Source organism: Nansenia antarctica (genome assembly GCF_963989245.1).
Source record: "Nansenia antarctica genome assembly, chromosome: 6".
Taxonomy (NCBI): domain Eukaryota; kingdom Metazoa; phylum Chordata; class Actinopteri; order Argentiniformes; family Microstomatidae; genus Nansenia; species Nansenia antarctica.
In genome coordinates, this window is record NC_137676.1 from 51,177,110 (window position 1) to 51,204,545 (window position 27,436).

The window sequence follows — 27,436 nt, forward strand, 5'->3', positions numbered from 1 at the left end:
GGGTGTGTGTGTGTGTGTGTGTGTGTGTGTGTGTGTGTGTGCCATGACCTAGATCTGCTTATTAACATCAGAGCAAGGCGATTCACTCAGCTTTGTGCCTGAGCAGTGAACTGTGTTTCTGATTCAATGACACTACATCTAGCCACAGTATTGCTTTATTCCCTGCCTGCTCCCAAATCTTTGATGTCCTCCCACATAATAACTCTCCGGACTGAAATTATTATGAAATATAACCCATTTGTTCACATTACATTGGATTTAGGAATATCTGTTTTTTGCTATAAATTAAATGATAGTCATAATGCTTTGATGTTTTCTCTAAATTGGCTGCAAGGAAATGAACAGTTTAGGTAAATGATGTGTGTTCCTAGTATTGGCTAGTTGGTGAATTGTGATACAGCTCAGCCGAAAGGCTGCAGCAGCGTCGTGACTCCAGTGGAGGCTGGTGGAGGTAGTAATTGGGGGATGAGCTCATTGTAATATATGAATGATATCAAACACACGTGTTCCATTCCATTCTATTCCATTCCAGGCATTACAATGAGCCCGTCCTCCGATTTCTAACTTCACCAGCCTCCACTGGAGTCACGATGCTGCAGCAACCTCCCCTGCCAGTTCGTGATACAGCTCAGCTGAAAGGCTGTACTGGCATTGTGACTCTGCTTCTGCTGACGCTGATGCAGTCAAAAATATGCTCTTTCCCAAATCTCTACTCTCTACCCTAAAGTGTGCATTGGTGTAATTCCCCTGCATAGCATAGGATTGGTGCAAACGTGAGGAAGTTTCCCCCATATCTCTTACACTCATTTCATTCCATGTAGGGGTTTGGGCAAGCTTACATTTCAGAGACAATGTTTGAGAATTGCGATGCAGATAATAGCTGACAGACAGTCATTTCTGAGCCCTTATACCATCGGAGCAGGGGAGGCTGGTGGAGGTAGGAATTGGAGCATGTGTGACACCCTTCCGTGCATTTCAGTTGAGATGCTCTCTATTTCCTACCTTCATCAGCCTCCACTGCATTGAAGTGATAGGGTGGAGAGAGTTGGTGGTGGAGTGAGCCAAAGGGTGTAGGACCCTGGCCTACATCCCCAGCTGAGCCTCCACCCTGCCCACTACCTCCTCAAGCCTCCACTAACCTCTATCAATATTGAGAGTTGTAGCTCATTATAGCTGGCTTGAAACAGATGAAAATGTCTTATTGTTGATCCTCATTCATTCATATGCAGGTTGTTCAGTTGCTCTAGGGCCCTCTGGTGGTAGCTATTTAGAATAAAACATTTATTTTTTATTTTTTATAGCAAAGCAAGTTCTGTGCTGAATCAGTCACAGGCAAAGAATAACCTGTCGTCATAAAAAGCGGGTGAGAGGAATGTTCAGTGAGGAAATTTATTATAATGAACTATCTGTCCAAAGCGTCAGATTCACTGTGGTCAGATTTAGAAAGAGAGAATTTCTATCAAAGAAAAACCAATAGAATAGAATTGGCGTGATGAAGATTGATTGAGTGAAGATATACACAGTGAATTAGCGCATAATTGGTCTCTACACACCGGAACTATACTCGCTCATATTAAGCTTCCCATCGGCCGTATTTTCTTGTAACACTCATTCAAAATGACTTCTAAAACAGAGCCAGCATGTCAAATATTCTCATTTCAGGACTACAAATCATCTCCCGATCCAATTTACGAGGTCGTTGCTCAGTGTTTACAACCATCGCCAGTCCCGATTGTGATGGACAACGGTTCTTTCCAAACCCGGGCCGGTTGGGCATGCAAAGAGGGCGATCTCAGCGCAGCACCGAAGCTTATTTTCAAGTCCGTGGCGGCGAGAAGCAGAGGGGCGGCGCGCAGTGAGACCCAGATCGGCAACGACATCTCCAGCCTCGAGCCCCTGCGGTGGCTTCTGAAGAGTCAGTTCGACCGAAATGTGGTGGTGAACTTCGAGATGCAGGAGCTGATGTTCGATTACGTGTTCACGCACCTCGGAATTGGCGCAGACTCGGAGGAGGCGAGTAACTAGCCAAGAGTTAGTTTACCACTAGCTTATCAGAATCAGGATTGCTTTTATTACATCAATGTACCGGTACACACTAGTACCATTCTTGGGTTCAGGTTCTTCGACATTTAATTGGCATTGCAGCAGAATGCACAATGAATAATATCTTATCCAGATAGACAGGGACTGTTATGCGCTGGCATTGATTCAGGGTATCCGCGGTGTCTTGAAAAGTATTAAAAGTTGATAAATCAATTTTGGGAAAATCAAGACCCTTAATAAGTATTAAAAAGTCTTATCACGATTTTATGAGGTCTTGAATTTTGTAGGTATTTTTCTGAATTAGACTCTGTCCAAAGAGTTTGAGTCCTAAAAACTATTAGTAAAAGTTCGTGAATTTATTAGTTTTATTAAAAAACAAAGATGAACCGGAAATTCTGTTGTATGATAGTGGTCTAGTCTATTGCAAACTAAAAGGTGTCACTGATGTAAACGGTTACAGCTCGAAGTGGTGGTGAGGTCTGGAAAATTATTGACAAGGTCTTTAAAAAGTCTTAGAAAGGTATTGAAATTAACCTCTAGATTCCTGTATATACCCTGTGATTAGAAGCTTCAACTGCGCCGCTGAATGTTATTGGAGTGAAATAAATGTCCAATGAATCACTCGGGAAGTTCCTTGGGGGAGTCATGTCGTGTCTCTCCATCTCCTATGACCAGGGCAGTGTGGATCACCCTATCGTGTTGACCGAGGCTGTGTGCAACCCGCTGCACTGTCGCCAAATGATGTCGGAGCTCCTCTTCGAATGCTACAGGGTTCCTCACGTCTCCTACGGCGTGGACAGCATGTACAGCCTCTACTACAACAACGCTCAACGAAGCCTCCAGCCCCCTCACACCGGCATAGTCCTCTCCTCCGGCTACCACTGTTCTCATATTCTCCCTGTCATCAACGGCAGGTAACACTCCTCCTCCGTGGCTCCCCACATCAAGTCGAGTTTGACCTGCCTTCCACCCATTTGATACAGAGGAGGCTGGTGGAGGTAGAAATTGAAGGACAGGCTAATTGTAATGCAAGGAATGACATGAGGCGTGGTATCAACATGTGATACGCAGATACACATAATGTATGTCACAGGCCTAACTTTTATATTCTATTCTCTCTATTCTATTCTCTATTCTATTATATTATATTCTCTCTATTCTCTCCATAGAGAATATAATATAATATGTAATACCCATTGCCCTGTTGGCTTCTCAGGCTGGACACGGAGAACAGTAAGCGTGTGAATGTGGGCGGGAGTCATGCAGCCTCGTACCTGCAGCGTTTGCTCCAGCTGAAGTACCCTGTTCACCTGGCTGCGGTCACCCTCAGCCGCATGGAGGAGCTGATGCACGAACACAGCTACACGGCTACAGACTACCACCAAGGTTTGTGTTATACACACACACACACACACACACACACACACACATACACACGCGCACACACACACACACACACACACACACACACACACACACACACACACACACACACACACACTCACATAGTCTTAGTGTATGACTGTATTACTTCCTCTCCCTACCTCAGAGCTGGAGAAGTGGCGCAGTCCGGAGTTCTATGAGCGGGAGGTCCATCGCATGCAGCTGCCCTTCTCTGCCAAGGTGCTGGGCGGTTGTGTGAGTGTGGAGGAGAGGCAGGAGAGACGGGCGCAGCAGCTGCGCCGCTTGCAGGAGATCAACGCCAGACGCAGGGGGGAGAAGCTGCAGCAGGATCAGGAGAGGCTGGACAAACTACTGGCCGTGCAGGCAAGGATCGCCACACATGGAGATAGACAGACACACACAGCCAAAGGCCATACAAGCACATACATACATACATACACACACACACACACACACACACATACACACACACACACACACACACACACACACACTCTTCCACCGACCCCTAAGGTCTGTCTGTAACACTTACATGCGTGTGCATGTGCGTGTGCGTTCCTGTGTGTGTGCGTGGTTGTGTTTGTGCGTGCGTGTGTGTAGGAGCTGCTGGAGGATGGGCTGCTGGAGCAGTTCCATAAGAACCTGGTGGAACTGAACATGGACTCTGCTGAGGAGCTGCAGTCCTACATCAACAAGCTGGGTGTGGCTGTGGAGCAGGGCAGACAGCGGCTGCTGCACGAAGGACCTGAGGGCAAGACTGAGGTGAGGGGTCACAGACACACTGACGCCTATACCAGCCCCTAGATCAGCAGTTCCGAAACTTGGTTTGAAATCGGAGAAAAAAATCTAACTAACCTCTGTGATTTTCAGTTTTCAGCCCCATTTTGTATAGACAAACGTTGTCTGTGTATTGCACTTCTGTATTGCTTTGGGATTAAAATACAACCAATAAGAGCATGATTTAGGTAATTAGAATACACTTGGGTGTCATATCTGCTGGCGGAGCCCGCAATCAAGTTGTTGGGATCACAGAAAATTATTGACATCAATTTGAGGTAACAAAACAAAGAAGTTTGGGAACCCATGCCCTGGTCCTATACCCCTTTGACACTTGGGTAGATCTGAGGTATAAATTATAATATACTAGCTCCACCTGGCCCTCATTGTTGCCATCAAGCTTATATCTATATTGAATCTGCTGAGGTCCATGGAAGTGTCAGTTATTAACGATTATGATCAGATCATTATGATTATGATCATTATGATTAGAGTAGATTTCCTGAACTTGGAAATTGGTGAAGAGTAAATTGAATAAACAAACTGACTATATTAACAATCTTGTGTGTCAGGTGTCAGAGCTGGAGCAACCAATGGATGAAGGGGACGGAGTGACAGAGATGGAGCCAGATTTCAGCGAGGAAAACACAGAGGCAGAGAAGCCCATCAGTATTGTACAGGTAAATAAATAGCATATAATATAGTATTTTAATGTTAAATAACAATCTTTCAAACCTTTACTAGGAGTTAATCAGAAAAGTAATTTCCTCTCCTCTCCTCTCCTCTCCTCTCCTCTCCTCTCCTCTCCTCTCCTCTCCTCTCCTCTCCTCTCCTCACCTCACCTCTCTTCTTCTCACAGCCGGTGTTCAACATGGCAGAGTACCATCAGCTGTTTGTGGGTACGGAGCGCCTACGCCTCCCGGAGATCCTCTTCCAGCCCTCCCTAATAGGAGAGGACCAGATGGGGCTGACAGAGACTCTGCAGTTAGTCTTAGCCCGGTATGTGATCACACATTTCCTTTCTCTATTTCTGTTTTTTGCAATACGTCTTACCCAGGTAATAAGCCATACGTGTCCTCTCGTAAGTTTTCTTAGAAATGTAGGTTAGAAATGTGTATTTGTATCTTTGTTACATTTTATTTTATGTACACACTGGTAGCTCCCTGCCATGCCTTTTTACCAGGAGGTTAACCTCCTACCTGGTTAAATAAATGTTAACTAAAAAAGGAGCAACACATTCTGTTGTGTCACAGTGTGAACTCTGTGAAAATCATGAAGTAGAGGACTGAGTAAAACACAAGAAGTAGATATGTCTGAAGTATATTAGACATATATATGTCCCCTCTCTGGAAGAGCTGTACAACACACGCTGCCTCAGGAAGGCCTCCAAGATCTCCAGAGACCCATCCCACCCTGGGTAGGGCTGCACGATTAATCGATTTTAAATCGAAATCGCGATTTGAAATGATGCGATTAGCTAATCGCAAAGCCTGCGATTTGCCTGCGATTTTTATTTTATTTATTTTTTATTTTTTTTACCTTTATTTTACCAGGAAGTCACATTGAGATTAAAACCTCTTTTGGAAATTTGATCAGCACTCATGGAATGCCTCTTGTCCAATCAAATTACTTGGTCTCTTTATGACTTTGAACCCGGCGCTCTCAGAGCGAATTTACGAACGCAGGCATAGGTTGTGTCACGACAGTCAGTCCAATTATTATGAGACTTTGGGCTAACGTAACGGAGACAATTAGACACCACATGGCTTACTGGACGTATGATAAACGTTAGTATGTTATAATTGCGACAGGTAAGTGTACAATTTCACTATACTAACTGTACCAGCCAAGTGCATGTTGGTGCTGTTAGTCCAGCCTTAAACTTAGCTTAGCTAACTTGTAGTCTTCGAGACGGTAGCTTAGCTTAGCTACTCATGCTAACCCGCCGTTAAAGTACAGACACAGAGTTGACAGTCTCAGCAACCTGCGGGTTGGTGTTTATATAGTATAGCAGGCTTATGGATACATGGAAGTTAACTGTTCTGTTGTCAAACATGAATGTGTCCTGTATGCATAACCTCATACCATTCGTTCACACCAGCCGGCTTTAAAGACGCAGAGGTTAGCCTAGCCTAGCCTTGGGCTGAAGTATGTCACAGATTCCTAAGTCAAGGTGACGTGTGTCTGTGCTCCATAGTCAGAGACCACCATTCTATCATTCATCAGTTCGACTGTTGACCGAGTCATCTAGATGTGGTCCTTTCAGTTATAGTCACAGTGTATCCCCAAATGATCATTTTAATAGCTGGATCATCTTAGAAAGTAGCCACCTGTCTAGATGAGATGAGGTTATCATATATACAATTCATATCTTTTAAGTTCTCATCCTTGCATTAGAATTAGAGCAGTTAATAGTTTGATGGTATCATGTGGTAATGCTCTCTGAAAATAGGTGATAGACAGATTCATCCAATCACCTGCCAAGTATTTTTTGAAAGTACCTGCCCTTTTCCAAACAGCTTCCAATTAAGCTTTCCTAGATGGTTGTGTGAAACAAACCACCTGAGTCAGGTTAGTAATGCTCCATCACATGTTTTAATCTGAAGCTTGATTTTAAAGCAACCCAACTTTAAAGCAACCCAATGTAAGTTTAGTTATTTCACTCGTAGCTCGGGCTGTGGGGGTGCTAGAGGAGGGAGCCTCCAAGTCCCCTGAAGACGTACAAACAAACTGCACGTTGATACGACCTTCCTAGCCGGAGATATGGCCACACTTTACAAAAACTCCTTTTTTTTTAATAATAATCGCAAATTAATCGCAATCGCGATATCTGTCCAAATAATCGCAATTCGATTTTTTCCCCAAATCGTGCAGCCCTAACCCTGGGTACGAACACTTTGCTCGGCTGCCCTCGGACAGGCGGTTCAGGACCATGTCCGCAAGGACAAATAGACTGAAGCTCAGCTTCTACCCCAGGGCCATTCAGGCCCTGAACACAGCAAAGACCTAGGTTCTAGGCCCTGGACAATCTAGACAATTTGATGGCAGCTACTAGATTGAAATCAAGTGCAATACTGAAACACAACTGTAAACATTTCAAACCTGCAAACTGCGACACTTTAAATGAATGTGCAATAACACTATGTGCAATATGACAACCCTCGGGTACATAAGGTTCAGAGATAGGAAATGTTAGAATAGGTATAGCATAGCATAGAGTACAGCACTGTGTTTTATTTGTATAGTATAGTGGATAGTGTACATAGCCTTTATTTATGTAAACCAGCTCTTTTCCCTTCTTGTTTTTTTTGTTTTTTTTTCCTAGCACCAGGGGAGCCCCCCCTCCCAAATTTCGTTGTTTGGTACCTGTACTATATCAATGACAAATAAAGACCATTCATTCATTCATATATGTCTGGTTGACTATGTGCAGGTACACTCCTGAGCAGCAGGAGGCGCTTGCGAGCAACGTGTTCCTGACTGGAGGGAACATGCAGTACCCAAGCATGAAGGAGAGGATGGAACGAGAGATGCTGTCCATCAGGCCTTTCCAGTCCCACTTCCAGGTGCACAGACTTTAAACTATAAAGGACTCTGTTTTTTAAGAATGCATAAGGACAAGGTTTAGTTAGATAGCACAGTAAGCTTACTAGTAGTGATATGTTGTCTAGGAATGTTGAGAGCAGAGCAGATTCTATCAGGAGAGGCTAGTGGAGGTAGAAATTGGAAGACCATGCATGACAATGAGCCCTCTCCTGGATTCTATTCTATTCTAGTAGACATTATATAAACATGCATGGTGAAACAGTGCACTGTCTGTCCTCCCCAGGTGTCGATGGCATCGAGGCCAGGTTTGGATGCCTGGTACGGGGCTCGGGACTGGGCCTTGCAGAACCCCTCTGGAGGGGGGGCAGCGGACGGCTGGATCAGCCGACAAGAGTACGAGGAGAAGGGAGGGGAGTACCTCAGCGAGCACGCCTGCTCTAACACCTTCATCCCGATGTCGATAGCAAAGCTTATACCACGCCCCACGGATGCACCACCAGGGCCTGTCACCCCGATGGTAGCTCCTTCGCCCGCCACCGGTGTTTCAGCGTCTTTGTCGTCCACCGCAATGTCTGACGCCACAGCCCCGCCCCCAACCTGAGCCCCGCCCCCAACCTGAGCCCCTCCCCCCAAATGGACCCTTAGTCCCTGATGCCACAGGAGAAACCCTGTGTACATTCGAAATTGCGTTTTGTAATCACAAAGCAGCATAGATTTTAATGAATGAATGAATGGTCTTTATTGTCATTGATATAGTACAGGTACCAAACAACGACATTTGGGAGGGATGGACCAATGGCCCAATGGACCACTCATATTGAATGGTTATTGTTGTAAAGATCATTGGTCCAGTGGCATTGTGCTATATGTTTTTTTAATATGTATATATATATATACATCATCATGTAAAATGTAAATGTACTTGTAGAGTTTCTAATTTGTTAGAAGGAACAATGATTCAATCAAGCTATGTTGAAAAGTAGCATATGTCAGAATGTGGGTTTCAGCACCAACTGGCATTTCTGAAATTGGTCATTTAAAATATTTGAAATAAAAAAAACTTCTGTGGGTAAGACTCTTAAATGACTTGCTCTTTTGAAATGTACATACATGCTGAAAAATTATATGACTTGTATGTGGTATTTTTCCTGCAATTCACTATCATGCCACATGGCGGCAGTGTTGTACAATGTAATAGATAATTCTTCTAACTGGCTATAGAGAACAAACAGAAGTTTGCTCAACATTGACAGGGTGATCAGCCCACATTTTATTTCAACCCAATGGTACTATATAGCATGTGGAAGGAATGAGGAATGCTATCAAACCTCCACCAGCCTCCCCTGCTGTATAGTCAGCCACCCTGTGTCCAGTTAGTACACATTAGAACTCATCTGGCCTGTACATGTAAGTAACACAGGCCCCCTGTGTTACACACACACACACGCACGCACACGCACACATCCCCTGGTGACAATGTACCAAAAAACATACTGTGAAGGGACAACGATTTCCCAATGGATTATTAAAGGCCACAAAACACACATGCTGCCTCTGCAGAGTTGACAAATGGCCAAGTAGGAGGCTTTACATCACACAGGTCAACAGTTACACCAACTCTAATCTCTAAACAGCTTTATGAGAGAGAGAGAGAGAGAGAGAGAGAGAGAGAGAGAGAGAGAGAGCGAATAGAAGTATACTAAGTGAGCAATATCAGGGGAGGCTAGTGACACAGACACAGACATGAGAGCAGAGCCATACATCAGTCTGCCTGGGATGAAGTCAACCTCATAAAGAGAGTGTGTGTGTGTGTGTGTGTCTCTGTGTGTGTCTGTGTTCTGTGCCATCCTACCTAATCATCTGGAGAGACTGATCTATCGCTGGTGAAATCATTTTTATAGACCCTCTCAGTACACTATGACCTGCCTCATCGTTTTTTTTACTTCTAATTGAACTTCAGGGGTGACATCATGACGCTGCATATCGCATTCACTCAACAATGAAGCGGTGTGTATTTGAGATTCCATTTGATGAATATCATACCCAGAAGCAGTCCAGTCAAATCAGTAGTTGTTGTGGTGGAGAATGGTTGTTGTGATAGATTCTATCAATCACAGTGATCAAACACTGAGATTCCCCACAGAAGACTTCAGAATGGTGACTGTGGATTCATCTTTCATCTCTAGTCTAGACTGATCTTTGTTGTCTGACTACAGTGACAGTGTCATGGGTAGCGTCACTTCAAAGTGTTATGAAGTGACTCCTCTTGACGGGACAGATGAATGTCTGTCAGTTTGTGGAAGTCCTGTGGAAGTCTGGCAGCTCCTTTCTGAAGGTGTCAGAGGCAGTACTATATAATGCAAAGAAGGCTGGTGGAGGTAAAGATCGGAGGACGGGCTTGATACCATTCTACATTCCTTTCCATGCATGACAATGACATAACACAGCCTGTCCTGCTGGCTGGCAGAGACAATGGCACTACTGTCCCTGGATAATCACACACCAACACAACAGTATGATACACACCAACACAACATTATGATGCACACCAACAAAACACGTGCTTTATCATACCCGCTGTGTGAAAACAATTAAACGTTAGAATGAGAGAGGTATTGTATTGTTGTATTTCAGTCAAGTCGGGGATGCTGCAGGTGTGTGCCTTACAATGGCATTGGCCACCTGACAAACACACCATCACCATCATCACAGTTGAGAGAATATATGGAAATACACACACGCGCAAGCGCGTGAACAAATGCAGAGGCACACGTACGCACACATACACATATTGACACGTACAGGCATGCATGCAAGCATGCACGCATATGCACACGCGCACACACACACACACACACACACACACACACACACATAATATAGCTGAACAGAGGCACTGGACAAGGTCCTTCAGATCTGTCCAGAAGCGCAGAGAAATTAAAAGTGAGGGATGCTTAGGAGTTCTTCAATATGAGGTTCTTCATTCACCCTCACCCTTAAAGAACCCTTCTCTTTCATTATGCTAACCGTATTCATAAACACCTCCCCCACCCACACTTCTGAAAACTGCTAACTGTATTTTTAAAGAGCTGTCTATCTACATGCATCATCCCACCTTATTTATTCTGGAGGGACACAATGGTAAGCATTCAGACTTTTTTGTGTTTTTTCATCATCATCATATGGCTGGAGCAGATGACATCTTTACATTTTTACTTTTTGTAAAATTGTTCAAGTGGACAGTTTGTGAGACCATTTCAAAAGTTCAGAGGCAGAGATGTTGCTGTTAGAGGAGCCACAGTGGCTTGTAAAATGGGCTCAGAAGGACACATATTTGTACAGTATTTTTTTTCCATTTCCTTCTGTTGTGTCCCAGGGGTGGGGCCCGGGGCTCTAAAGGCTGGACCAGGGAAATAAGCACTAATCGGTTTCTGAGAATCCTACAGAAGATGTTAAGTTGTTATGTTGACTTTGTTATGATTCACAATGTTAACATAGTTAGTCAACTTTTGTAAAGAAAAAGGTCTCCTACAACAATCTGTTATCCAATCAAAGAAAACGTTTGCTATATTGTTTACGGTAGACCCCCAAATGTGCGGGCGTAAAATGTCCCAAGACGGCAGATGTAATGTGCGGATCATATATTCACCTCCTTCCCTCCCTCCCTCCCTCCCTCCCTCCCTCCCTCCCTCCCTCCGTCCCTTCTTCCCTCCCTCATTCCCTCTTTGCCCCCTCCTTCCACCGGGCCCCTCCTTCCACCGGGCCCCTCCTTCCACCGGGCCCCTCCCGTACAGAGAGAACCGTCTCAAACAAGGGGACGCGACCGCAACATCTGAATACATTTGCACTTGTTGCTGTTTAGCAACTTTAACCAAAGATGATTCGAACAGCGATTAAACATGCAAAAACGCATCCTGGCGTAAGTATTCTTATTCCATTTTTTAATCACATTTTTTATGAGAAAGGACAATCATTTATAGTTGCTTAGTTGTTGGTTATATGGCAGGTTAATATTAAGATAGATTGTTTCTGGTTTAGCCTCACCAAATTGAATTCAAATGAGGCACTATGTTGTCAATGTTCATTCACTGATGTTCATAACTGGGAAAATACAGCTCGTCACCAAGTGCTAAGTGTTACGCACAATGCCACCAGTGACCTGGGAGATGTCACCAGTAGCGAAATAGTCATTTATTAAAACAGAAATTCATTAAATAATAAATGTATTTCTGTCAATGTTGTGATGTTACCCTATTGGTGTAGACTTATTTGGGGATGTTAGAAAGAAGGTATATAGCCTCCATTTTTAGAAAAGTGAGACTTTGGCTATAGGCTACTTTTAATTAATGGTTTTGGTGAGGAGAACACGCACCTTGGACCCAAGGTCTCAAGCACATTCTGAGCCTTGTTGCTTGTTAACAGTGAGATTGAAAAATAAGACTGGATTTATTAGGTTACTGACCCAAATAGGCAAAACGCGTGCAAACAAGAGAACTCTGGGTTTCAAGAGGCAATTACCATCCAACAAATGAGGCTAAGTGCCCTCAACGGCAAATAAACCAGGATTAAACATCATTAGCACTGAAAACCAGTGCAAAATACTCGATAACGCCAACCATAGGCTACTCATTAGTAGACATTTCAGCATTTGGACAGCGCCACGCCACTGGATTCGCCAGGAGTCCAAAGACTCGTCTTTTCTCAGCGGAAAAGGCACAGGGCAACAGTTCGCTGAGTATTATTCGCTTGAAATAAAGAACAGCTCTAAAGCACTCAACCTTCAATAGTATGCTATTAGCCTAAACTCTAGTATACTCAGTCAGTCAATCAAGTCGCATTGACAAGCAGGGCTTTCGGAAATCTAAATGTACTATCTAATCTAATCCGCACATCTAATTCGGTAGGCTACTTTGATTTCGTGCCAAACGCTGCCGTGAACGGCCCGTGTGTAGAGGTTGACAAGTGAACATGTGTTGATGGCATCAACGATGGCATTGGCCACCTGTGGATTGTGGGGATATATTGGCAAGTTTACAACCAACACATTAATCTCCACCGAAATGAATCCAGTGTTTCCATAGATTTATTATTGTTATTATTATTATGGTTATTTTATAAACACGTAAGGCCTCGGGTTCGTTATGATAGAGCGGTGTACTTGTCATGTCACTATCGAGAACGAACTGGGTCGATTTAATTGAACATTTTAGATTTCACTGTTCCTTCGTTGTTGGGGGGGGGGGGGGGGGTGAGAGAGAGAGAGAGAGAGAGAGAGAGCGAGAGAGAGAGAGAGAGAGAGAGAGAGAGAGAGAGAGAGAGAGAGAGAGAGAGAGAGAGAGACAGAGACAGAGACAGAGACAGAGACAGAGAGACAGAGAGAGCATTCAGCAAAAAGAAAGAGAAAGAGAGATTTATTTTCAACCTGGGTGAGTGCTCAGTAGACCTCTTCGAACAGGATCCATACATATACATAGATATATGTATATACATATACATACATATACATGCTGAGTCACACACACACACACACACACACACACACACACACACTCACACACACACACACACACACACACACACACACACACACACACACACACTCACACACACACACACACACACACACACACACACACACTCACACACACACACACACACACACACACACACACACACACACACACACACACACACACACACACACACACACACACACACACACTGTGGCTCCATGCGTCAGCACACTCAATCCTCAGTCTTGTGACTGTCATTATGCATGACAAGGCAAAACTCTAATCCCTGAATCCCTCTCAATCAGACTTCTTGTGTTGACTGTGACAGCATTGGTGTCCATAGTAGTTTATTTGTAGAGCTTTTCATTCTGTTTGTAACAAACTGTGAATCTGTCTTTTTTTCTCTCTTCTTCTCTTCCACTCCTTTTTTCTTTCTCTGGTAGCTCATCCCCCAGTTCTTCTTTATCTTGTTGGGAATGGGAGGAGCCTCCATGTATTTGCTCCGCCTGGCGAGGGGACCCCACGTCACGTAAGGCAATCTCTCTTTCACATGTGTTTGATACCATTCCTTATTCCATTCCATTCCATCCATTACAATGAGCCCATCCTCCAATTTCTACCTCCACCAGCCTCCCCTGATGTGATGATTTTTCTACTGCTTTGTAAAATTGCATGTTCTATTGTCCTTTGGGGACATTTATAGATAATATGCTATTCCATTCTACTCTATCTTCTACTTCTATCTTGGTGATTGACAGCTATTGTCAGTGGCTATTGTACTGTATAGTGGCAGCCTACTGTATACCCAGCCAAGACTGTTATGACACTAGTTCCTGTCTCATGTATTGTTGATCCCAGCCAGACTAACACAATTCCTCCCTCTGGTCCTATTTGTGTCACCCCTCATCTAACCTGGTTTGGTTGCTTTGCTGCTACATGTTGTGCTAATATATGCTATGCTACTGTATGCCATCTTACTGTATGCTATGCTACCGTATTCTGTGCTACTGTATGCTATGCTACTGTATGCTATGCTACCGTATGCCGTGCTACTGTATGCTGTGCTAATGTATGCTGTGCTATTGTAGCTGGAACAAGACCGGTAACCCAGAGCCTTGGAACAACCTTGATCCTACTTATCAGTACAAGGTACATACCGTAAATACTCTAGTAGCCAACCACACACTCGATCCTATCAGTACATGGTAGGCCTACTGTAAATACCCTAAAAGCCACACATTTTGCCCCACCTAACAGTGTATAAGTAAATAGTCACAATAGCTGACACACAAGCTTGTCAAATTAATGTAACTGGAACACAGGCTGTTGATCTCATTGACAATAACAACCTCAAGTGACAAATAAAAAGTGAAATAATTTAAAGTGCCCAGAGTGAATGTATATGAGTGTATGTAATGTGTATTACATAAAAATTCTTGCTTTTGATGAAATAATGTTCACTCTTGCATTTCCTCTCTCCCATATAGTTTGTGGCCATCACCCAGGACTACAAAGCACTGAAGAAGCAGGGGCCAGACTTCTAAGCCCCCACCCACCTCTAACCCATCTCTGCTCTGATGGCACCTAGTCCAGTGAGGCTAGGCTGCCTTGAAGGTATATACATATACTACAGTAATAGACTTTAGTGCTTTTTTGTGCCTATCAGACACATTCACAGCAGCAGCAACTGACAAGGAGTGAGTTCCCTGTAAGCTTTGCAGCATTGACACCATTTTAAGTCTGTTGTAGTGTAGTCAATGGAGGAAAGATGATCTTGGTGCAATGAAGCTTTTGGAACACTCATCCAGGTATATCTGAATAAAATGGCCTCCTCTCAGTGTGATGAATGTGGATCTGCTGTCATTTCATTTGGGTTTGTCTCAAAATTACCCTTTTCCTGTAAGAGGCAACAATTGGTCTGTATGGACACTAACAAATGGACATCTGAATTGCATTTTTGCTCTCATCCACCTTTATTGTACACCTGATTTGCCTCATTACAATCTTAAAGATGTTGTCACTGATCTTTAATGCATTTATGAAGTAAAAAAAAGAGTTGATATATGACAATACTGACCCATAAATACTGTGGGATTGATTGATTGATCGTTGTGATGATTAAATCTATTCATTTGTCTTATCATATCAAACACTCCATTGTTAGTTTAGCAGTCACTAAATTCAACAAGGAATGTGTGAGTTATGAAACATGCGAGTGTGCATAGATTTGTTCACAAATGTTTCTTGAAAAGACGTTCATTTCTAAATGGAAATATATGAATAAAATATCTTCCTGCGGCTCTGTGAGTCTGAGTGATCTTTTTTACGAGCAACAGCCATTGGGGATCCTAATAAACTAAACAAACTAAGCTAGCCTGTCTCGAGTTGTTCACACTGATCTGTGATCCCTCTTATAGAGGGTGACTATCTCATAGTTTGCTTGTAACCAGCAAGTTTTGAAAGCAGGGACCTCTCGCATAGATGCCATAGACATGAAACATTATACTAAGAGGACATCGAAGGCTATATCTAGGCTTAGTAGTCACAGGCAGGGCTACCTCAAACACAATAAGGTCTAATGACTTGTTTACATGGTTGTCCTCAACTATTAGATACAGATCTCATTCATATCCAAAACAATAACATGATCATCATGGCTGAATACTCGTCAGTCAGCAACACAAACAGCAACAGCTGCAGCTCTGAGTACGTGCTGCAGTGGAGGCTGGTGGAGGTAGAAATCGGAGGACGGGCTCATTGTAATGCATGGAACGGAATATGGAACGCTATCTAACATGTGTTCCCATCAATATTTGTTTGATTCCTTATTCTGTTCCATGCATTACAATGAGCCCCTTCCCCCCCGATTTTAACCTCCACCAGCCTCCACTGACATACAGTGTTGCAGATCTGGTCCTGAGGTAACAGTGTTAGATCTTTCATCTTTGGGAGCAGACTCTGCTAGCTGGGGAACAGATACACGCTGATATATGACAGCAGCACTTCCTGTACACCTGCTGGTGGAGGCAGAAAACAGGGGGGGGAGGGCTCATTGTAATGGATGGAATAGAATGAGAAATTGTTTGTGTTTGATGACAGCAGTCCTCATTCCAGAAAGCACTGAAATCATCTTTCATCCATTGACAACACTGGATTTATGATGATCTTATTTAGCATTGTGATGCTTTCTAGAAGTTCATCCCTAATTCAGTGTTTCAAACAGAGACAGAGTTCTATATCAGGTAATGCACACTCCTACCATAACCCTCACTCTTGACACAGCACTGACACATTCATAATGCGTTGTACAGATGAGAAAAGAACCATCTCGCTTAACCTGGTGCATTCACAGTCATGTTGGTGAAGGAACATTGCCCTGTCTTATATCTACGGTGAAGTAAAGTAAATAGGAACAAATAGAACACCAACATACAGTACATCCCCTTTGTTCAGCACAGCAGGAGTGGATGGGAAGCCACAGAACAAACATCACCCAGTGACCCTGTACCAAAGGACATGAAGGGACAGAATGATTTCCCAAATGATTATTATCAAAAGCCACAAAACATAAACACACACACACACACACACACACACACACTGCGTCAAAGAGTTGTCAGGCCGTGAGAAACAGGCAGAGAGACAGAGCTAAGAGCAGGATACGGAGATGTTTGTTTTTCTGTCGACAGAGTTCAACGTTCATCTGACCTTTATAGCAGCTGGACTGTGGCCTGGCTCTGAGGAAGCACTGTCCTCTGGTGCACACACGTACGTACGTACGTACGCACGCACGCACGCAGGCAGGCACGCGCACACACACACACACACACAAACACACACACACACACACATAATGTATACATGTACTGTACATACATTGTGTACGTGCACAAAAACATGCAAACGTAATCAAATAAGCACATGTCATTCACCATGTCACATAATGTCAAATGGTCAAGCACACACACACACACACACACACACACACACACACACACAGGCACACGCTATCACACAGGCAGGCACACACACACAGGCAAGCACACACAAACACACACACACACACACTGTATACATGTACTGTACATACATTGTGTACGTGCACAAACACATGCAAACTTAATAAAATAAGCACCTGTCATTCACCATGTCACATAGTGTCAAAAGGTCACACACACACACACACACACACACACACACACACACACACAAATGCTGACCCATGTCAGAGCCTCTGATTGGAGGCTAACACATTCTTCCACAGTCTTCCAAGGACACATTGTACTGTTGTGTTTGGGCCTGGGGGACATTTAAGAGCACTGACTTAGAGATGTAGCAATGCAATAAGAGGCAGCAACTTCAACATCTTTAATAAAGCCTGACAACAAAGACAGTTATTTCCCCTGATGAACAACACAGGAGTCTGGGAATAGGAGAGAGACGCAATATTCCAAATAAACAGAGGTGTGAGAGAGAAAGAGGGAGGGAATGTAAAAATGTAAAAAAAAAACTAATAATAAACAAAAATGATAGAGAGAGAGGGTGAGAGAGAGATTTCTGCCAACAGTAATAAGCTTATACAACCACACTAGGATAAATATGGCTGAGATGGGCAACACACACCCACATCATTTTGCTGTTTATTTCTGAGAGGAAGCACACAGGAAATACCAGAGGTTTATTACCGCTGTGTTTATGAACTCTCAGAAGCCCCTCCCTCGATATTATCTCGAGGATAATATAAAAACATCCATCCGTCCATCACAGTAAGAGCAACGTGAAGCGGAAAATTACAATGTGAAGCGGAATTATATATTCATGAAGCCCATAGCAGATTGTTAATCTACCTGGCTACTTGGCTGAGGAATCAGTTCATTCACTGGGCTGTGTGTGTGTGTGTGTGTGTGTGTGTGTATGTGTGTGTGTGTGTGTGTGTGTGCATATGTGTCTGTGTGTGTGTGTGTGTGTGTGTGTGTGTGTGTGTGTGTGTGTGTGTGTCTGTGTGTGTGTGTGTGTTCTGCTCTCTCAGTGGTCAGTGAAGCCAGGCATGGGGAAAGGCCTAGCGAAGGCCTCCACCCTGCAACGCAGGTCAGCGATGCGGGACACCGTCTCTGAGTCCTGCAAAAGGAAGGACTTATAGCTCTGGAGATTATCTATGAGAGAGAGAGAGAGAGAGAGAGTCGGGGGAGGCAGAGAGAGAGAAAATAATTCAAATGGATCAGAATCAATTGTGTTAAATGATCTCTACATATTGTTCCCTTTCTCTGATGTTGTTAATTTTAGGTGACCAGCTGCTCTGTGCATTGCCTATGCAACGTGAACCTACTGGTCTTCTTCTTGACATCCCGAGCGATGTGGATCGCTTCATGCATAAACGCCACCACCGTCTCAAAGTCTGCCTCCTTGAATTGTCTGGAGGTCAGTGCAGGAGATCCTATCAGAAAGCAGACCACACAATATTACCAGATAATCAGTAGTGGCTGGTGGAGGTAGAAATCGGAGGACGGCTCATTGTAATGCATGGAATGGAAGGAGGAACGCTATCAAACACACATGTTTGATACTATTCCTAATTCCATACCATGCAATGAGCCCGTCTTCCAATTTCTACCTCCGACAGCCTCTACTGCAGACATCACACAGGGATATAAGAAGAAGCTGACAAGACGTACAATGCCTGAATCCCATTGGTCATGTATTCCATCGGCTAATGTAAGGAATCCGTTGAAAGGAGAGTTGTGGTTTTCCATTTTGGATCACTATGACCGTTCTGAGTCAAATTTGATGAGTTATCCTATTGTCCGTTATGTTGTGTTCAACAACAATGAACAATAGGATCACTCATCTCATTTGACTGAGCCAGTACCTCTGCTTCTGCTCCCTCCTGCCTCACTGCATTTAGATTTCAACAATATGACAACATGAGGAAAGAGGTTTCTTTATCTGTGGATGCAAAATGGCTGCTTATTTGTTGCTTATTCCTTACGAAACATAAAGATAACCCATTGACACTAATCCGGCACAGGAAATCAGAGGCCAGGCTCATTGTCATGCAGATTTCCGATTTCTACCTCCACCAGCCTCCTCTGGCCACAGTAAACGTCCTCTAGGATGACACCTACCCAGTCTGAGTCCTCCAGGTGTGAGGGCACTCTTGTCACCTGGGCAGGTGTTCTTGTTGGCCGTGATGGACACCAGCTCCAGCACCCTCTCTGCCCGGGCACCGTCTATGCCCTGGGGTCGGAGGTCAACGAGGACCAGGTGATTGTCTGTGCCTCCTGCAGGAGCAGGTCAATGAGAGGTCAATTACAGATCAAGGATAAGAGTCACAGAGTGCTATCATTCAGGCTGTCATTGTAAATAATCATTTGCTAATATTTGACTTGCCTGGTTAGATTAAAGAAATCATAATAATATTTACATTATTAATCCCAATCAGGCTTCTGAATCAGAGGAGGATGGTGGAGGTAGAAATCGGAGGACGGGCTCAGTGAATAGTATCAAACACTATTCCTCATTCCGTTCCATGCATTACAATGAGCCCCATCGTCTGATTTCTACCTTCACCAGCCTCCCCAGGTCTGTATACATACAGTGGGGGAAATAGTTCAAGTATTGAACACATCAATATTTTTAAATGTTTATTTAAGTAAATGTATTTCCAATGAGCCTATTCAAGTGTAATTTGCACCAGACTTTGGTATTAACCAAACAAACATTATCCAGACAACATAAACCAGACAAAAATCTAAACATTAAAGACCATATGTAAATAAAGTTATGTGTAATAAAGAAGGAATGAAACAGGAAAAAAGAATTGAACACACTAAGAAAAAGCAGTACACCACAGCAAGGAAAGGCAAGGAACCAGCTGAAAACCATAACTAATTAGGAGGCAACTCTACCTCCAATCTGTGCTAATTAATGTCAGCTGGGTTAGATAGAATATATTGATGGGCTATAAAAGTATTTTTTTGTTACCACGGTGCCACACAACAAACATCTAATGATGGGTAAAAGCAAAGAGCTGTCTCAAGACCTTCGCAACCAGATTGTTGCAAAACATGAAAATGGAATTGGCTACAGCCGTATTTCACAACTTCTGAATCTTCCAGTAAGCACCATTGGGGGCATTATCTGGAAGTGGAAACAACATCACTCCACCTTCAACCGGCCACGCACAGGAGATTTCTGATCAGGGATACTTAGAAGAGTAGCCAAAGACCACTAGGAAAGAGCTCCAAAAAGACTTGGAGGCATCAGGTACAACTGTGGACAGTAGGCAATGCACTCCACCGCCATGGCCTCTGTGCACGCTCAGCCCGCAAGACTCCACTACTGAAAAAAAGACATGTTGATGCTTGTTTAAGGTTTGCCAAACAATATTTGGACAAGCCAGTGAACTACTGTCAGATGAGACCAAAATTAAACTTTTTGGCTGTCACACAACACACCATGTTTGGAGGAGAAATGGAACTGCACATCACCCGAATAACACTATACCAACAGTGAAGTTTGAAGGTGGATGTATCATAGTGTGGGGCTGTTTCTCCTCTCGTGGTACTGGCAGACTTCATTTCATTGAAGGAATAATGAATGGAGCCATGTACAGAGAGATTCATGAGATGAACCTGCTGCCATCCACCAGGATGCTGAGGATGACACGTGGGTGGACCTTCCAGCAGGACAACGATCCAAAGCATACAGCAAATTGGTTTCAGAGAAAGAAAATCAACTTGTTGGAATGGCCCAGTCAATCACCTGATTTAAACCCAATTTAACATTTGTGGAAGCATCTGAAGATCCAGATTCACAAGAGGGCCCACCGCAATCTTCAAGATTTAAAGACGATCTGTGTAGAGGAATGGGCCAAAATCACACCTGAATACTGCAGGCGATTAGTTACTTCATACACAAAGCACTTTGAAGCTGTCATTACAAACAAAGGCTTCTCCACTATGTATTGAATTAATTTCAGTTAGTTTGTTCAATACTTTTTTCCTGTTTCATTCCACTTTATTACATTAGATTTTTTGTCTGGGTTGTTTGAGTTAATACCAAAGTCTGGTGCAAATTTCACTTGAATAGGCTCATTGGAAATACATTTACTGGACATAATGTTGATGTGTTCAATACTTATTTCCCCCACTGTGTATACATAGGAACACAGTACCTGAAACCAGAGTGTAGCCTCTCTTAAGCAGGGCGTTGGCCATAGTCCTGGAGTTCAGTATCACCTGGGAGATGTACTGTTTAAACATGGGGGTCGCCGCCTAGTGGTCAAATTAAAATAAAATCAAAACAATGTTTATTTGTCATGTGCCCAGAATACAGCTGTGAGTGTACAAAGACATTCTTAATTACAAGCAACCACTCAACAGTTCAGTGAATATAAGGATAGGAACATGTTTTAAATATAATAATAATAACACAATACACCCTGAAGTAATAATCAAACAATCGAAGAAGATGGTGGAGCGGCACTAATGACAAACAAGACCAGAGGAAAGGAACTTCAAAACACAGCTGCACCACATTCAGAATGAAATAAAATGAAGGGCTGGTTGTCCGGACCCAGATTAAGTCTACGCCTGGCCTAGAAAGCACTGTAAATGATCACCATGGCCCTGTATCCACCTGTCTGAGGGCCACGGCCACCCCAGCGATGGCATGGTTATGGGGCCCGCCCTGGAGAGACGGGAACACAGCGAAGTTGACCCGGTCCTGGAGGTCATAGGTCACGTCGCGACCCTTCTTATCCACAGACCGCACACCCTTCCTGAAGAAAATCAGACCTGCCCTGCAACACAGAGCTCAGGCATGTTAACAAAGCACACCAGTATCATAGTAATTGCAGTGCAAAACTACTATTCCTATCAGGCATTGGGGCCCTCACCTTGCTCCACGCAGAGACTTGTGGGTAGTGGTGGTGACCAGGTCAGCATCTTGGAAGGGAGAGGGTACGGCTCCGGACGCTACCAGACCACTGATGTGAGCCATGTCAGCGAGCAGGTATGCATTCAGCTCCACACACAACTACACACAGCACCAGTGAGGGAAATACAAATAAAATTGTTCTAACCCTAACCTTTTAAATGAGTGATATAGAAAAATATCACACAATTGGAAATAAGTAAATAAATGGATATCATTACAGCCGTAAGTTATGGCTGGATTTGTTTAAATAACTGTACCCTGTTATGTCTGCCTGATATAGAGTAGACTTCAGGGGAGGCTAGTGGAGGTAGAAATCGGAGTACAGGTTTGTTGTAATGAAATTGGAGGACAGGCTCATTGTAATTGATAGCATTCCTTATTCCATTCCATGCATTACAATGACTCGTTCCTTCTGATTTCCACCTCCACCCGTCTCCACGGGTAGACTTAACTCCTGATAAATACATTTATTTATATGTTCAAATTTTTTCTATTGTTTTACAGCTTGCAGTACCTTCTTGATCCGAGCGTAGTCGATGAGGCGGGCGTAGGCACTGGTGCCTGCGATGATCATCTTTGGGCGGAAGAGACGGGCCGTCCTCTCTAGTTGGTCATAGTCTATGAGCCCTGTCTGGGGCTGAGAGAGGGGGAGGGAGAGGAGGGAGGAGAGGGGAGAGAGGGGGGGGGGGAGTAAAGAGGGAGAGGAGAGAGGAGAGGGAGAGAGGTGAGAGGAGAGGGGTGAGAGGGTGAGAGGAGAGAGTGAGGGTGAGAGGAGAGGGCAGAGGGTGAGGGGGGGAGTAGAGGAGAGGAGAGGAAGGAGGAGAGGGTGTGAGCATGGGGGGAGGAGTAGAGAGAAGAGAGGGTGAGAGTGAGAGAGGAGAAGGGGGGTCAGAGGGTGGGAGGGGAAAAGGAGAGAAGGTGAGAGGGAGAAGAGAGTTCATTTACTAACTTAACCTTTCCTGGGCTGAGGAGCCCACAATGTTCTTATCCATACAAGGCACAGTGTGAATGTGGGTTAACACATCACTGTAAGTACTCACGTCCAACTTGTAAGGCATGGACTCAAAGTAGATGGAGGTAGCTGAGATTCTCTTGGTATCAGACATGTAGCCGTGTGTAAGACTGCAAAATACATTATAAAGTGGAAAATCATATTAGTGGAGAGATTCATAATAACTACATTCATAAAGTAAAGTTAGTAAAGTATTTAACCATAAATACACATAAAAAGCATAAGACGGGGGTACTGACTGTCCTCCATCGGGCAGGTCCAGGCCCATGATGCGGTCGTGGGGCTTGAGCACAGCTGTGTAGGCGGCAAAGTTGGCAGGAGAGCCGGAGTAGGGCTGGACGTTCACCCCCCACAAAGCAGGGTCCAGGCGGAATAATGACAGGGCTCGCTTCTGACACAGCAACTCTATCTGGTCCACAATCTCTGCACCGCCATAGTACCTGGGACAAGAGAGGAGAGGGGAGGAGAGAGGAGAGGACAAGAGAGAGGAGGGGAGAGGAGAGGAGGGGACAGGAGAGGAGGGAACAAAAGAGGAGGGGAGGGGAGGGGAGAGGAGGGGACAGGAAAGGAGGGGAGTGGTGGGGAGGAGAGGAGAGGGGAGGGGAGGAGAGGAGAGGAGAGCAGAGGAGGGGAGGGGAGGGGAGAGGAAAGGAGGGGAGAGGAGAGGAGAGGGGAGGAGAGGAGGGGAAAGGGAAGGAGGGGAGGGTTACCATTGTCAAGAATAGCCTTCAGAGTACTTGTTGTTCAGACAGACAGACAGATAGACAGACAGATAGACAGTTACCTTTGTCCAGGGTAGCCTTCAGAGTACTTGTTGTTAAGACAGGAACCTTGGGCCTCCAGAGCTGCTCGGCTGCAAAAGTTCTGACCAACACAAAAGACATTTTCCAAGTCCTATGATAGAAAACTCTTATTTGCAACCTCTATTCTGGAGATATTAAGATGTGCATATACTCAATAGTTACGGCAGGAAAGACTAAAATGTAGTTGAAACTGCCCCCCCCCCTTTGGGTGTACATCAGTATCAGTGTGTCACAGTTATGTTACAAAGACATCTGAGAGAGAAGAACAACTGCCTCTCAGGAAGAGAATATCTCCCTCTTTCTACACCTCCTCTTTCCCTTCCTCCCTCCCTCCTTCTCTCTCTCTCTCTCTCTCTCTCTCTCTCTCTCTCTCTCTCTCTCTCTCCGTCTTTCTTGTGTTACCCTAGAACTGTCAGCGTTTCGGGATCCTTTAGTCGCACCAGTGGGATTTCAATGAGTCTTCAGTGTGACATTCTCTCATTCACGTCTCTCATTCACGTTCTCCACAGGAGACAACGGATCAGTGGGTGGCTGCTGGGATCAATCATCAACTCCAATGGGAGCTTTTGACTAGTTTGTTTGTCTGTGGGGCTGCAGCTATGAATGACTGGCAGCACACATACATTCATATTTGAGGTAAAGAAGCAAAGTTATCTCCTTCTCCTGCTTTTTTATATTATCTCCAGTCCAGACTGACCAACAGTTAAACGTACATGGGGGGAAACCAAGGACAAACTGCTCATGTGATATTGTGCAAGAACTGAATGTCACCCTATACATGTGATCAACAGGGACTGCCCCGTTGAGCTTTTGTGCTGAGACACTCTGTTGATGTACATTTGCTCCTCTAGCAAGATTTTAATAAATCCTTGATCAATGATTGATCAGTCTCAGTCTCCTGGTTTCAAGGTTTAGCACTTAGTGTTTCCTAACAGAGTTTCTCCGGTATTTGGTTTGAGGTGTACCAACATTCAAATAAGCATATCTTCTTCAACTATTTTCTGCACTTTCATAATCTGGAAAAACAAATAAAATAAATGGGAACTTTTACACCAGACCCTGTCACACATGCCCATAGAACTCCTTTAATGTTGAATGAGCGTTCTCATTTAATCATGATCCCAACCAATCACAATAGAAGAAAAAAAAAGTTTTTCAGTTTAACCCAGTCTCTCTCTCATTTTCCATATAATAGAAATCTCTCGTCTTTATCTAGACTGAAGATAAAAAGGTGGCCGTGCCTTTGCCATTAGGGCCCTGACACTCTGGAATGAGGATAATAGCTGAGCAAGATCACCATTTTCTTTTAAATCTCTTCTTAAAACTCTTTATTTGTATTTGTGTTTTACTGTGTTTTCCAACCGATATTTTGTTTTTATTTATCTGCACATTTGTAAAGCACCTTGTAACTCTGTTTTGAAAGGTGCTATATATTTAATGTTTATTATTATTATTATTATTATTATTATCATTATTATTATCATCATTGTCTCTCTCTCTCTCCCACTTCCCTCTCACTATCTAAGTCAGTGCTCTCTAACCTCTGAGGCGATAAGCTCCAGACCCCTGCATTGACGATCCTTCTCCTGCTGCAGAAGGCTCCACATCTCTGGGTCATCACTGGCCAGGCTGTCCTGGCCCGTCCATGGTTGTCCGCTGGTCAGGGCACGCCTTGTCGCCTGAAGGAGAGGCTGCCCCGCTCGCCCCCCCAAACCTGGGGCTCGCAGGCATAGGGGCTTGGGAGAGGAGGTAGATGTATGTCACTAACAATCCTTCCACAGACGCAAACACACGCACACGCAGCAGAGGAACTGAAGAAAAACTCATTTTGAATGTCTAAATATATATGTATTTGTAATGTATGTATAATACATATATATGTATTTGTAATGTATGTATATATATAATACATATATATGTATTTAGAATGTATTTAGAAATTCTAAATGAGTTTTTCTTCCGTTCTTCTGCAAAAGTATACAAAAGTGTAGTAGTGAACATTTTGGAATTGAGGTTCTAGTCTAATACTGCCACCACAGCAGAGGGACCTATACAGCGTTACTGAACAACGTTATCAAGGTAATGTTTGGTTAGTCTGCTGAAGGCCACACCACTGCACCAGAGTTACAAAACATTTGAGACTTTGGCCTGATAAACACACACACACACACACACACACACACACACACACACACACACACACACGGCAGAAAGTTTCATGAACATTTTGCAACTCAAAAGTTGATTATAAAGTAGAATATCAACCTTCCTTCTCATGAAATAGTCAGTTAATTAGTCAATTAGTGGTAATGACCATGGCTATTCAGCACAAACACCACTTCATGGTTTATTAATCAAAAGTCTAACAGTTGAACTTCAGTTTAACAGCGGGTTGTCTGAGGTCATCAACTCCGTCGATACTCCGTACTGCAACTGATCATTATGTGCCAATGTACAATAAGTCCAACAAGCGAAACACAATCTGCCTTAGTATTGTGACAATAAGTTAGGCCTATTTTCTACAAACTTTGACTATGCAGGGTATGCCGTGCTTTGGACGGTGCAGGTGTGCACAGATCCTTATGGTATTCAAAGATTAGATTTTATAATGCCATGCGAAATATATGCGCGAACGTACAATAGCGATAATATCGTCAATATCGTCACAGAGCGCAAATTGGCATAGTTGAGCTCTAAAGTAAATGCACACCCGTTCAACGGACCGGGCAACAGATGAACAAACTCGTACTCACCCGTAGCACTTGTCGCAGGGACAGGAAGAGCATGTCTGAAGTCACCGACAGTAATGCGTCAACTTTCAAAGGTGCGGGTGAAAGTAAAATCAATAGACCAGGGCAAGAGCATGCGCATTAATTCTTTGATGAATTACAGATGACAATCAATCATGTTTTGTTTATTTATTCAATCAATTGCCTTTTAAGACAACTCATGTTACTTTTCAATTTATTTTCCTATTAATGTTGAGTTACAATATAAGTTCTACAGGCAAATGAACTTACAAAACGTTGTGGTCTTATACTCATATTTAATATGCATTAGCCTATATTAAAGCCATCACAAATAGGTACATTTGTTGTTGTAAAAAAAAACATTACATTCGAATTGTCACGCAACTATACAATATCAACGGCATATTAACTCATTAAATGGACATTAAGTAAAGAAATTACAGAAAGCAGATATTGTACAGTATGATGACACACGCAGACACAAACGCACACGCACACGCACACGCACACGCACACACACACACACACACACACACACACACACACACACACACACACACACACACACACACACACACACACACCTCTCTCTTTCTCTCTCTCTCTCTCTGGGCCCTCCTGGTCTTTTGCCCCCCACCCTGTAGTGTAGGC

General features: G+C 43.7%; 3 protein-coding genes across 3 annotated transcripts; 2 read left to right on the forward strand and 1 right to left on the reverse strand.

The window, feature by feature from the left end:
* Positions 1-1,617: 1,617 nt before the first annotated feature.
* actr5 (actin related protein 5) lies at positions 1,618-8,371 on the forward strand (the record flags this gene model as incomplete). Its single annotated transcript, XM_080534627.1, has 9 exons — positions 1,618-2,013; positions 2,719-2,957; positions 3,260-3,429; positions 3,593-3,810; positions 4,048-4,209; positions 4,797-4,904; positions 5,084-5,223; positions 7,658-7,790; positions 8,054-8,371. 9 exons carry the CDS (start codon positions 1,618-1,620, stop codon positions 8,369-8,371), a joined length of 1,884 nt encoding a protein of 627 aa, XP_080390753.1.
* A 3,218-nt stretch (positions 8,372-11,589) lies between these two features.
* On the forward strand, positions 11,590-17,501 carry ndufa4l2a (NDUFA4 mitochondrial complex associated like 2a). Its single transcript, XM_080533703.1, has 4 exons — positions 11,590-11,689; positions 13,727-13,812; positions 14,372-14,432; positions 14,771-17,501. Exons 1-4 carry the CDS (start codon positions 11,648-11,650, stop codon positions 14,825-14,827), a joined length of 246 nt encoding a protein of 81 aa, XP_080389829.1. The 5' UTR covers positions 11,590-11,647; the 3' UTR covers positions 14,828-17,501.
* A 131-nt stretch (positions 17,502-17,632) lies between these two features.
* LOC308159876 (serine hydroxymethyltransferase, mitochondrial-like) lies at positions 17,633-26,859 on the reverse strand. Its single transcript, XM_080533700.1, has 12 exons — positions 26,789-26,859; positions 25,577-25,771; positions 24,017-24,096; positions 23,472-23,672; positions 23,261-23,342; positions 22,735-22,857; positions 22,180-22,319; positions 21,921-22,083; positions 21,457-21,556; positions 19,406-19,561; positions 18,610-18,717; positions 17,633-18,436 (listed from the first exon to the last, which is right to left on the reverse strand). The coding sequence occupies exons 1-12, from the start codon at positions 26,819-26,821 to the stop codon at positions 18,309-18,311; spliced, it is 1,509 nt and encodes a 502-aa protein (XP_080389826.1). The 5' UTR covers positions 26,822-26,859; the 3' UTR covers positions 17,633-18,308.
* Between the last annotated feature and the right edge of the window lie 577 nt (positions 26,860-27,436).

Coding starts and splice junctions, on each gene's coding strand:
- ndufa4l2a (XM_080533703.1), top strand. CDS start 11,648: ATGATTCGAACAGCGATTAAACATGCAAAAACGCATCCTGGC. Junction 11,690..13,726: donor ATGCAAAAACGCATCCTGGC/GTAAGTATTCTT, acceptor TTTCTCTGGTAG/CTCATCCCCCAGTTCTTCTT. Junction 13,813..14,371: donor GCGAGGGGACCCCACGTCAC/GTAAGGCAATCT, acceptor GTGCTATTGTAG/CTGGAACAAGACCGGTAACC.
- LOC308159876 (XM_080533700.1), bottom strand. CDS start 26,821: ATGCTCTTCCTGTCCCTGCGACAAGTGCTACGG. Junction 25,772..26,788: donor CCCTGCGACAAGTGCTACGG/GTGAGTACGAGT, acceptor TCCTCTCCCAAG/CCCCTATGCCTGCGAGCCCC. Junction 23,673..24,016: donor GAAGGCTACCCTGGACAAAG/GTAACTGTCTAT, acceptor CTCTTGTCCCAG/GTACTATGGCGGTGCAGAGA.